Here is a 13,049-nt window from a genome sequence, read left to right on the forward strand (position 1 = left end):
GTTTCTCTCCCTCCTTGTTTTCCTCCCCTCCTCTCTCTCTAGAATCAATTTTTCTTTCGTTTTCAGATGAGGAGTGCAAATCATATTACCTCAACCGATGCAGTGTATAAATATGAATGCAGTGGCTGCTCTGCTACTCTGTGCCGGACACCATGGAGCATGGAAGACTCAAACAGAGCAGGATATGAGAGAGAACAGTGGGAAAGGAAGCAGCCCTTCTAGGGCCACATAGGAAACAAGAGCAGACAATGATTCTGAGGATTTGTTAAGTGCCCAGAATCTGTGAAACTAAACCTTCATTTTCTATTACTTCATTTTAGCTTCACCCAAAGCCCTAGGGTATTGCTTCCGTAGAAGAGGCCCCAGGTCAACTGAGTGAACACACGGGGCAAAGTCTGCATCTGTCTGCCTGGGGGCTATAGGCCCACCATCTAGCCAAGCACTGGGCATACAGTAAGTGCTCAATAAATAATTATTTTTTTAAAGACATGAACCAGCTCAGCTCTTTGACCAAACCAACTGGTCAAGTTGGTCATCAAAATGCAGGGCAGTTACAAACTTGTCCAATGTGTCATCAAGACAAGAGGCACTACAAAGATTTCACCCTCATCTGAAGCCAGTCTGGGGTAGAAGGGAACAGGAAGCTTGGGGAGATGGGAACAGGACAGCAGGACAGTCCCTGGGGTCTGGAGACAGAGAGCATGACCACAAGGTTTTCTGACAGTTCCCACTGCCCCAGAGACAGAGCTGAGTGTCTCTGTAGCTCCAGGGACCTGGACCGGGCAGTTAGTGCTTTGCAGCCCCTAAGCCCTCAGGAGCTTGTGGGGCTCAGGACTTAGTGACAACTATGGAACCCACTCCTATACTGTACTTGGAAAGCCCTGAGCAAAATCCAGACACCCGGTACCTGATGACTAAAACACATTCAGACTCAGGGAAACAGATGTTATATATGGACTGAATAGATATGTCACATCGAGTGAGCAAACTTGTCACATCCACTTCCCATTTTTCTTTCCATCTTTATTCATGTCTTCATGGTCTCCCCCCACTTTCTCCACCTTTCCCCCACCCCCTACTAAGTCCCATTCTCCATTCCAAGCCCTCCTTACTTTCCCTTCTGGGTCTGGTGCCCCGCTCCAACTCAGATTCCACTGGGCCCCCCTTGCCCTCTCTCCCTGACTGCTCCTCTTCCCCTGCCCTTGCCCTGCTCTGTCAGCCCCCCATCTCCCCTTATTCCCCTTGCCCTAGGATCTGCGGGTGGCTGCGAATTCTACAACCGCTTCCTTCTCTCTCATCTTGGTGGGGTCCATAGCCAGCGCTCCTGTTGCTCAGAGATGTGGAGGCAGTTGCTAAGAGACAGTGAAACGTCAGTACCTGGCCCTCGAAGAAAAAAAGGGAGTGAAAAAGGAAGAGAGGAGGGGGAGAGAGGGAGGGAGGGAAAGGGGAGGGAGGGGAAGCCACAAACCCCAGCAGCCTCAGCACCAAGCTGAGTTTCTGGAAGAAGCATTCAGATTCTGTGAACTTTCTTCTCAACATCCTCCCTCGGATTCCCCTTTCAAGTGAAAGAAAGGGACAAAAGAAGGGGATGAGCTCGGGGACAGCTCGGGGACCAGCAAAGGGACCACAGGACGGGAAAGCACCGAGGATGCTGCCTGGGGATCCAGGAGCCATGGAGGAGGAGAGGCTGGGGGAGGGGACTAGCTGAGGAGGCGATCTGTTCTCCTGAAGCAGCAAGCGGGGATTCCAGCATGAGGGAGGGAGCCCCGTGTCTGCCGCAGATTGATGGCTGTGCCCTTGGAACGGAGTAAGTGGGCTCCTGAGGGCCTGTGGGAGTACAGGCGGAGACTTTGGGGTTCAGAAAAATGAGTCTGGATCAAGGGGAGCTGGGGGGATTTCCCAGTGGGCGGGATCGAGGCTGGAATCAGTGGGAAGAAAGCAGCGCCAGACGAGGGGATGCGGGATGTGGGGAGGACAAGTGAGGACAGCAGGTGGGCACCGGAGAATCCAGGGGCCAGGGAGGCTGCATGGTGAGTGGCAGGGTGAGCCATCGGGCGTGTCATCAGGCTCTGTCTCTCTGCCTGACCAAGTGTGGGTGTGGGCTCAAGCTGGGGGTCTGAGGGGAGAGTGGAGTGCTTGTGGGAAAGGATGCTGGATTAGGGGCGTGCACTGGGGGTGAAAGATGGTGGGACAGACCGGGAGGAGGCTCTGCCGGAGTGCGTGTACAGAAGGAAGCTGGAGAGAAAACTGGGGAGCTGTGAGCCCAGGGCAGGGTGGATGTATTGGAGTCACAGGAGAAGAACAATGTGTGTATGAGAGAGGGAGGGGAGAGGCAGAGAGAGAGGGGGCGAGGGAGCACTAAGAGGGTCTGAAATAGGTTTGCAATCTGCCTGAGTGTGTATGCATTTTTTTTTCTTTGAGAGTTGTTCAAGGGTGGGGTGTTTGGTGCTGATAGGGGTGGGGCTTCGAGGAGAATAAGAAAATGCATCCAGCCCAGGACAGACACTTTGGAGGATGGCTGAAGTTAGGGGCCCGCAAGGCTAGTCGGGGACAACCATGTGAGGTTGGGTCCTGAGCCCACCTTTGCCATGCCTGAGAGACAACAGTATGCAGAGAACTTTGCGAGTGTTGACCAAAGGGAGAGGATGAAGAACCTAGAAGAGGGGACCGTGGGAAGGAGGGGGCACTGTATTTCTCTGCCTGAGGGCTTTCCTTGTTGACAGAAAGAATTCTGCCTCTGCCTGCTGAAAACAAAGCCGGCTAAGAAAAGCGCTGCCTTGGGAAGTCAACAAAGCTCCTGGCCACCCCCCGATCCTGGATCCTGCACCTCCAGGACACATGACTCTTTCCAGGCTCAGCAGTCCAAACAATGGGTATCACTTGGGGTCCTCCCCGCTCTGGAGATTTCAACAGACATTAGGCTGAAGACTAGGCTTTCAGGAGGCCCATGGAGATCCACTTGACCCTGGGCACCCTGCCCAAAACACCCACCCCACGGCCCCCTTGGACTCGAGCCCACTGGGCCACCAAAAGAATAGCCCCTGAGACCTTGAATGCTGGAGACCCAGGTGCAGCTCTGGCCTCCTAATCGTTAATCCCAGACTTGGGGCAGAGTTTAGGGTTTTTAGAAGGGCCAGGACCTTTAAAAGATACCTTTCATGTCCTCTACGTGCCCTCCCACCTCTCAGACAGAGTACAGAGAGGAAGCCCCCCATGGTCATGGGTTCGAGGGGCACAAAAGACCTGCAGGGACCCTTCCAGGACCTGCCGGCAGCTGGTCCAACCCCATCCTCTCCTCCCTCTCTTCTCGAGTTTTGATCGTCCTTGCCGACCCTGGGGAACCTCAGGCCGGTTGATTGCCCCCAGGCTCCAAAGGGGACTTCCTGTGGCTCTCACCTAGGGAGCCCTCTGGCACTAAGAGGCTCTCCCAGGAAAGACTTGAGCCATGACACCACGTGCTCAGAAGCCCCACCCTCCAGGGCTCAAGGCCCTGGTGTAGCGGCCTTCCCGTGTCACTCACTCCTGATTCCATGGACACGGCCCCAGTCCCAATGGGCTCCCTTCAGCACTGCCCTTGCCAGCTGCCTAAGATGGGTGACACTTGGTCCCAGCTGCCCTGGCCCGGGCCCCCACACCCAGCCTTGCTGCTGGTCTCCCTCCTCCTGGCAGCTGGGGTGATGCGCTCGGATGCCGGCACCAGCTGCCCTGTCCTTTGCACATGCCATAACCAGGTGGTAGATTGCAGCAGCCAACGGCTATTCTCCGTGCCCCCAGACCTGCCCATGGACATGCGCAACCTCAGCCTGGCCCACAACCGCATCACCGCCGTGCCCCCCGGCTATCTCACATGCTACATGGAGCTCCGGGTGCTGGATTTGCGCAACAACTCCCTGATCGGGCTGCCCCCGGGCCTCTTCCTCCATGCCAAGCGCTTGGCACACCTGGATCTGAGCTACAACAACCTGAGCCACGTGCCGGCCGACATGTTCCAGGAAGCCCACGGCCTGGTGCACATCGACCTGAGCCACAACCCGTGGCTGCGCAGGGTGCACCCACAGGCCTTCCAGGGGCTTATGCAGCTCCGAGACCTGGACCTCAGCTACGGAGGCCTGGCCTTCCTTAGCCTTGAGGCCCTTGAGGGCCTACCGGGGCTGGTGACCCTGCAGATCGGCGGCAACCCCTGGGTATGCGGCTGCACCATGGAGCCTCTGCTGAAGTGGCTGCGGAACCGGATCCAGCGCTGCACGTCAGGTAAGGGAGCGGGCAGGACTGGCAGGCTGCGGGGGAACGTGTGCTGGCCTCAGTGAAAGCAAAGGCTCCAAAGAAGAGAGGGGGGCTTAGAGATCTTGAATGCCTGCTGTGTGCCCTTATCTGTGCTCCCTTCTCTGTACTCAGCTCTTCCACTCCACAAGTACTTGTCAGTCCTCGCGTTGCAATGCTAGGTGCGGGGCACCAATTCCTTAATAAAACAGGCACCACCCTTGCCTCTGTGGCACTTATGACCTAATGAGGCAGACAGACAGTAAACAAGGAAGAAGAGCTAATTATAGACAGTGTTTATTGAGCTTTCTCTGACCCCAGAACTTGGCATGCATGATCTCATAGGTCGCCCATTTCTACTATCCCCATTTTGCAGGTGAGGACACTGAGATTTAGAACCATGAAAAGAGTAGCCCAGCATCACTCATTTGGAAACTGGCAGAGCCATGGATAAAATCCAAGTGTATATGACTTCTAAGCCCTGTTCTACTCTACCAGACTGCTTCTTACGTGTTTTGAGTGCTGGCAAAACTCTTGCAGATATAGAAATGGCTAACACCATTTCTTTTCATAGTTGCTATCTATCATGCTCTATTCTAAGCATAGTACCTATTTTAGCTCATTTCATCCTCACATGAACCCTCATGAGCCCTCCCCACTCTACACAGGGGGAAACTGAGGCACAGGGAGGTTCAGTAACTTGCCTGAAGTCACAGCACGGCTGCGTGTTGGAGTCAGGAATCGAACCCTTGCACTCTGGCTGGCCTCTGGCTATATCCTGAAGAGTCAGGTTCTAGGCTGACAGGGAGAGTCAGGGCCTGCGTTCTGGGCTAGCCAAAGGGCCCCTGCAGCATTCTGTAAGGTTTGAGCACAGGATGAAGAGTTGAGAGGAAAAACTGAGATGTGACAATTTAACCAGCCAATCCCAGTGGGGGTAGATTGGAGACTGAATGAACCTGAATCACACAGGGCGGATGGGCACTGGCCTCAGCTGCCAGTGGTGCTCAGTCCTGTTCAGCTGTGGCCCCCGTCTCCAGCTCTCCTGTGTGGCTGCACTGAGCTGTAACACTGAGCAGTAGGATGACAGGAATAGCTGAGGGCACTATCCCAGGGGCTTTCCCAGAGCCTGAGCCCAGCGTGTGTTCAGAAGTGATGATGAAGACGTAGGAGGGAAACGAGGACTGAGTGGGGAGCCCAGGAACAAAATAGCCTGGGGGAGGGCTGTGGGTCACGAATCCCCTGCTTCCACAGAGGTGTGGGAGGGTGTTTTCTAGGACCAAAATAACTGGGCTCTGAGATGGGACAATGGTAGCAGGCATAAGGGGGAGGCTGCCTGGAGCAATCTCCCCACCTGCTGAACCCTGGCAGGATGCACCTTCTCCCTTCTCTCCTGTGCACTAGGGACAGAAGGGGCACTCTGGGGCACTAAGCTTCCACCACACCTGGGCTCCTCCTTTTCTGGGATCTCTGAGGTCCCTACTGCCCTCCAGAAGAAGCTCAAACTCTCAGCAAGTGGGAAAGAGATCCAAGGTCCTATCACGACATCACTACAGCCTCATGTCAGTGCAGAGGAAGGACCCAAGCTCCAGAGAGGGCAAGTGACTGCCCACAAACCAACAGTGAGAAGTCAAGTATGCCACAGCTAGAAACTGCGGCTCCTTGTTTCCCCACAGAACACACTTTGTGTCACACCACACTCCCAGATAGTTTCTCTGGGGGTTGAAGAACTTGTTGGTGTACGTAGGATTAAGCAATCTGCTTCCCTTTGTCTTTTTCTGCTTCTTCCCCCTGCTTCATGGGATTCCCATTACCATCCACAATTTTTAGACAAATCCCAACACAGAGAAACAGAAGGGTGCCCTTGGGGTATAACTTAACTTCAGGATTGGTCCCTTGACTTACCAGAGAGTTTTGTCAGCCCCCAAGCTCTGACTCTGCCCTCCGGTGGGGTCCTGCCACATGCCCTCAGAGCCTCCTTTGGTTGGTCCACACCAGTTGCCCTCGGTGTCTCCACACTCGCCAGCTTTGTATTGTCTCACCACCACCCCAGTCATGCCCACAGTAGACTTGGGAGTTCAGCATCTTTCAGTTCCCAGAGATGAACCTCTTGATGGTCAACTCCAGATACAGTCTTGTCCTGGGCAGCGTCTAGAGTCCTATGCATACAGCCTACAGGGACCTGTCAACCTAAGGTTGGAGGCAGCTTGCAATCTTTTCCTGAACCTGACTCCCCATTTCTAAGGAGAATGATGCTCATTCATTTCCCAAAAGGTTCAGTCCAATCCATCATTTTATTCTTTGCCCTCAAAAACTACAGAATGAGGAAAAAGCATTTTGTACCATATAATTTAGAAAACTTCATGTTGACTCACTTAGAAAATCAGGTTAGATTACCCTTCTTATATGGCCCCTTTCTTCATGAAAGCCAGAAAGGGGGAGAAAAGACTTGCCCGAGGTGAGAGCTTGATTAATCTGAGTGAAGGAATGGCAGGACTGCTGCCTGACTGCACTCTTACTCCCAAGGCAGAGTACAATGGAACCATCAGCAGTCATCAGGCATATGTACACGTGACCCTGGAAAGACGAGGTAGGACCATCAATGATGGAGAGAACAGTAACCCGCTGAAGGAGAAGCTCCCTCCTACAGAAGTTTGTGTGCAGAACATGACCCTCTCTGACCTGTCCAGAGAGGCCAAAGAAGGATAATAATAAAAACACATACTTACACAGTACTTACTATATACCAAGAACATATCATTTATATATGTTAACTCACTGATTTTTTCACTACAACCCTATGAGGTAGATATTATTATTATCCTCATTTTACATTTGAAAAAGCCAAGACACAAAGAGATTAAGTGACTTACCTTCAATCACACAACTAGGGAGGAATAGACAGGATTTGAACCCAGGCCAATAGCTTTAAAACTTGTACTCTTAACCCTACACTTTGTGTAGCTGGAAAAGCCACATGAGGTAGTAGAGAGGCCCAATGCTTTAGAGTTGGATGGAGCTGTTTATTCACATATTCATTTAACAAAGATTCATTGAAAATTTGGACAGAACATGGTTCTGATGCTAAGGATACTATGGGAAATACTTATATTCAAGGTGGAGAAGTCTGTTAAATAATTAACAGACTGTCAAATAGTGGTAAATACTGTGGAAAAAAAATTAAGCAGAGTAGCTAAGATAGGAAATGCCTAGAGAAAGGTGAAGTGGCAGATACTATTATATATAGAATCATAAGGGAAGACCCACTAATAAGGTGGTATGTGAGCAAAATCCCAAAGGAAATGAGGGACCAAGCTGTGCAGAGATCCAGAAAAGACACATCCTCACAAAGGAACAAATTCAAAGGCACCACCTCCCTACCCCAAAAGGAGACCATGCTCGGGAGATAATGGAACAATGACGAGGAGGTGTAAGTGGATGATGGGACAGAACAAGCAAGGGGCAGAATGAAAGAGCTTGGAAGAAGTCCTTGCATCCCCTGGTGAGGACCTTGGCTTTCATTTTGTGACAAGATAAACAGAGAGTGACATGACAAGACTTCATGTTTGAATGGATCACTCAGCCAACTGTGTTGACGTGGTTTAAGAGCAGAAGCCCCGAGACTAGTTGGAAGACTGCTGTAACAGACAATGGTAGCCCATGAAAGCCCCATTTCCACCATTAGTAGTGGCTATTGGGCTTTAAGCAAGTTACTAAATTCTCCTAGCAGTGTTCTTCACAACCATAAAAATAGGTACAAAAACAATTGCCTTGAGGGCTGTTGAGGGGACTAAAGAAGGTAAGTAAAAATTATGGGACAAAAGAAACTAAACTTCCCCTGGGTTAGATAGGGGCTCTCCATTCCATTCTCTCTTCCCCAGGCACCTCACCCTTCCTGGATTCTGTGTTGCAGATTCTCAGCTGGCTGAATGCCGGGGTCCCCCTGAAGTCGAGGGTGCCCCACTCTTCTCCCTCACTGAGGAGAGCTTCAAGGCCTGCCACCTGACCCTGACCCTGGATGATTACCTCTTCATTGCGTTCGTGGGCTTCGTGGTCTCCATTGCATCTGTGGCCACCAACTTCCTCCTGGGCATCACAGCCAACTGCTGCCACCGTTGGAGCAAAGCCAGTGAAGAGGAAGAGATTTGATATGGGATTTCATATGGGTACCTGGCATCCCCCCATGCTACCAACCACCACTGACATTGACCACCAGACACCCTCCCTGGCTGCCCGCTCTGACCCCATGGTGCCCTGGCCACCTCTATTATGGCTCAAGCAATGTTGAGAAACTACTTTCGAGCAAGCTTCTACTGTGGGCCAAGCACTATGCTAGGAACAGAGTGTTAGATGAATCCACCATGTCCTTACCCTCAAGGCACCTCCCTTTGACAGAGAAAGAGATTCAAAAACTATTTCCTTTAAGGTGATTGGTCGGCATTCTGAGTACATAGCAATGGAAGCACAGAGGAGGAGTTATCAACTGTGCCTTGAGAAGTCTAAGAGAAGAACAAGAGTGGAGGTGATTTCTGAGCTGGGTCATCAAAAACCATCTGCTTTGTTGAGCTGACCAAGAAGGTTGGACATGCATGAATGCCTGAGGCCAGAATATGCATGATCTATTGAGAACTGTGGTGAACAATCCCTGTGACCTCAGGGTACCAAAGGGGAGTGGCACAGGACCAAAACCTTCCCTCTGACACTCAATCTGTCAATGTTTGGGGCTGCCCACCGTTGCCTCAGGAGGGTGAGAATACCCCCATGCCAGCCCCCTTGGCCACCTCCTATCAGCAGCTAGCAGGTGAGACCACCTCCCAGTGACTGCCCCCAACACTAGATCACCAGCAGTAGACAGCTGGAGAGGTCCCAGCTAGCAAGCTGAGGATGGACACCTTCAGTGACCTTTCTCCCACCCCTGTCTTCTGCCTCTCACTCCAGCTTTGGCTTCAGATGAAGCAAGAGGCCCAGAAGTGGGGCAACATGAGTACTGGCACTCTGGGGCTCCTAATCTTGTGACTGCTCTTGCCATGGTGATCATGCCAAGGAATGTCTCCAGGAAAGTGCACTTGGGCTGCATCTCTGTAGCATGACAGTATAGGACTAAAGGAAGAGAAGGCTACCACTGTTGTGATAATAGGAGAATTGGCTCTTTCTTCTAAGCAACTCACCTACTTTAAGCATAAGGGTGAGAGAGCTATTAATTACCAAGCTCTTGCCAGTGTCGGGCACTGTGATAAACTGTCTCCACAGACAATTTCATGTAATGCACATAAGAGCCTTTTGAGGTAAGCATTGCAGTTCCCATTTTACAGATGGGTGAGGGAGGCCCATGATGGGCGAGAAAGGCCCAGAGAGGCCAAGATCATGTGATACTCGTGAACAAAATAAGTCTGTGCTCTTTCAACTACTCCATTCAAGTAAGGGAACATCACAGTTCCCTCCAAAGTTACATAAATTCAAAGTCAAGTAGTGCTTATGAAGCTCCTAGTAAGAGCCAGGCACTCTTTTTGGCACTGTTACAGCTATTGACTCATTTATTTCAGTTTTCACAGCAACACTGCTTGATGGTTTTTATTATTCCCATTTTACTGATGAAGTCATTGTAGAGAGCTGAGTATCTTATCTAAGGCTATCCAGATAAACTCTAGAAGGAAGGTGATAGGTAGCTCCATTCAGGGAAACCATGTCTAATCAGTCAAAAAACAAGTGACTTCATGTGCAAAACACAGTTCTCATCATTGTTGTCATCTTCATTATCGGTGTCATGAGCTTCACCATGATCTTCCCTACACTTACTTGTTCAGCACTGGACAGTTTGTGAAGTGCTTCTGCATCATTCTCTCTGGCTCTTCACAGCTCTGTGCAGCAGGCAAACCAAACATCATTACTCCTATTTTACAGATAAAAAATATAATAGACTCAAGAGCAACTGTGACTTGCCTAAGAGGCAGGGTTGGGACTCAACTCCAGCTCAGCTCTTTCCAGTGCTGTCCCAGGTGCTTGTGGAAGAGAATGCCTGGGAGGCTGGGTGTGGGGCCCTGGGACTCAGCAGCTACAACCATCCTAGTAGATCGGCTAAGTAAAGGGCAAGAAAAACCCAGCTGCTATACAGGTTTAGGTATGCTCATGGTAGGGCAAATCATAGCCTCTGCAACTTAGAAGCAGCATAGACAACACCTTGAATAGCAGTCACCTACCTTGCAATGTGTAAATAATGCATTAGAAATGGTGGCCATCTGAAAAATAAGATCTTTGGGCAATAGGAGAGAAAGCTGTGTTAACCTCTTCGACTCAAGCCCTGCTGTGTTGTGTTGTGTTGTAAGAAACACAAAGGGCTTCAGGAAGCTGTGGGCAGGGACCTCTGCACAATAGGGAAAGATTTAAGGCACAGGCCGACAGGCCAACATGTTGCCAAGGCTGGCAACAGGAGTTCAAACAGGGCTCCCTAGCTCACCCCAGCTCCAGCAGGCCTACATCATCCCATTCTCCTGGCAGGCCTGAAGGAATGAAGGAGAAACATATCATCTTCCAAGAAGTCTTCCTTCACTCATGCTCCCTGAACTAATCAATCAAACGAGTGCCCAGGCACTTTGCTAGACCTGGGGTACTTGGGCCTTGTGTCCCCTGAATCTCGCATACAACATCTGGGCCAGAGCCCTGCTCTTGTGACATCTGGAGCAGAACTATCCCCGATCCCTTCTTCTGCTATGTCCAGGGACAGGTGGACTAAGGCTGCTCTCCACCAGTCAACCTGACAGCCTAATGTATTGGGGGAGGAACTTGTAGAAATCATAGTCCTGACACAAATAGTTAAGCCTCCCATAGAAGAATACTGTATACATCTATGATAATCTCCTAGACATTCTTGTTTGCTGAAATATGGTTAATATATTTTAAGATATATACTCTTTTTTTCATGGAACTAGAACTAAAAAAGACACCTAATGCCCCTTGAGATCAAAGGACCTTTCTAATGAGACTATTTAGTTCCCATTAATGGCAAACTTTTCTGAGTAGGATACATGGCTTTTAAAGAACATGTGCTTTTCCAGTTGCTAGAAGGTCCCCAATTAACTAAAGCACAATGAGTAAACTTCCCTACTACAAGGATTTCCATCTCTCCCCCACCACCCACCATCAGCATCTTGTGCAGCCTATCAGAAGCAAGTGTCCAGAAGCACACTTCTAGAGGGAATCTAGCAGTCCTGGTTGAACCTGTTCCCACAATGCTGCTGACCAAGAGCCCACGAAGGTGATCCCACAAGGGGCCATTGTTTTTTCCAGACTAGGTAACATGTAAGTGCTAGGGTATCTTTGAGTCCATATGTCTGTTCATGTGGTTTCATGTATGTTAGGTACCTACTGATATGGTGCCAATCTCTCTGGACCTTGAGTTCAGTTCTGACACAGTCTATTCAGCTGTCTGTTTATCGCATTGCTTGATACAGCAAGATGGAATCCCATTAGGGGCGGGGTAGAGATAGCTGCTCAGAAAATATAAAAAGAGACAAGAAAGAGATCTGGCTGAGGCAGACTAATGACAGCCTGACCACTTTCCTCCATTCTCCTCTACCCCTCAGAAATTTGTCCTTATCACAGAAGCTTTCTTCACGCAGGGCCTGAGGATATCAAAGTTTAGTTAGTCAACAGTGTTGTGATGGTCAAGGTCAGGACGAAGAAAATTGTTCTTTAGAAAAGACTTCACATCGGCATCATACCACACTGAAGCAGTTACTTTTGGTTATCCTCAGACAATGCTCTCGATAGGAGTGTTTCCCCATTTCTATAGAGATTCCCAGGGAACCCTGCAGAAACAGTTCCCCAGAGTTGCTACAGTCTGCTGGCTGCTTTCATGGAGGTTGGTGCATGGAATTTGAACAGACCAAAACAGGTATTTCTCTTCAACAATCAGGAAAGACCTACACCTCCTATTTTCCCTATAGATGTTTTGGTTATAGATGTTCCCTATTTTCCCTATCTGACATTCTCTCCACCTCTAGAAAAGTATAAGGGAACACCTTTGTCCTTTCTTCCCAAAGCTAGAGAAACTTGTCTGCTCTCCCCATCCTAGAAGGAGGCAATAGTGAAGTGAAGGAAGCAAGTGCACGGTCCTGTGTAAATCACCGGCATGTTTCCCACAGCACTGGGTGGAGACATCTGGAGCCACAGAGCTCTTAGGAATGCTGATGTCTGGGGTGGGAGGGGTGGGGAGGGGTGGGGAAAGGGAAGATGCCCACCTTTGTATGGAGATGATTTTATAACCATGCACTTTTGTAACTGTGAAGAATTTTTCATAAATGTACATTAATAATAAAGAGTGTATAGTTTAACAAATTTTCTAAAGAGTTGTGAAGGGGAGGAAGAAGGAGGGAGGCAGGGAAAGAAAGAGAGAAAGGAACTAGAAGGAATCAAGAGAATGCATGCCAAAATACACACACCAAAGGTCTATGGGAGGGGCGGAGCCAATGGGAATAATTAGGAGATGTACCAGCCATGGAGGGGTATGTGTGGGAGTAAAGGGAACATCACAGAAGCATATTTCTACCAAGCAAAAGAGAATACGTGTGAGTCTGTATGCACACACCCCTGTGTGTAGGCTTATTTTGGTGCCTAAAATTATACAAAGAAAAGAGCATATGTCTTATACATGTTGGTGTTTGCAGTTTGGGTCATCTATAAAACATGCCAAGGCAAGTGGGTGTGCCTGCCTAGTTAGCATCACTGAGGAGTATGTGCCAGGGAGGTGGCCCACGCCAGCCACGTGGGCAAAGGGACACTAGCTCAGGAAGACA

At 49.9% G+C, this 13,049-nt stretch overlaps 1 protein-coding gene across 3 annotated transcripts; it reads left to right on the top strand.

The window, feature by feature from the left end:
• Nucleotides 1–1,568: 1,568 nt before the first annotated feature.
• LRRC55 (leucine rich repeat containing 55) lies at nucleotides 1,569–12,437 on the top strand. Of its 3 annotated transcripts, none has more exons than XM_045858278.1 (3): nucleotides 1,569–1,807; nucleotides 2,724–4,251; nucleotides 8,171–12,437. In XM_045858278.1, the coding sequence occupies exons 2-3, from the start codon at nucleotides 3,531–3,533 to the stop codon at nucleotides 8,404–8,406; spliced, it is 957 nt and encodes a 318-aa protein (XP_045714234.1). In that variant the 5' UTR covers nucleotides 1,569–1,807; nucleotides 2,724–3,530; the 3' UTR covers nucleotides 8,407–12,437. The 3 variants fall into 3 exon arrangements, with proteins under 3 accessions (XP_045714234.1, XP_045714235.1, XP_045714237.1); XM_045858279.1 differs by having other exon boundaries at nucleotides 2,728–4,251; XM_045858281.1 differs by having other exon boundaries at nucleotides 3,775–4,251.
• The last annotated feature ends 612 nt before the right edge of the window (nucleotides 12,438–13,049 follow it).

This window comes from Phyllostomus hastatus, unplaced genomic scaffold, assembly GCF_019186645.2.
Source record: "Phyllostomus hastatus isolate PE091 unplaced genomic scaffold, TTU_PhHast_1.1 phas_scaffold_177, whole genome shotgun sequence".
Lineage (NCBI taxonomy): Eukaryota > Metazoa > Chordata > Mammalia > Chiroptera > Phyllostomidae > Phyllostomus > Phyllostomus hastatus.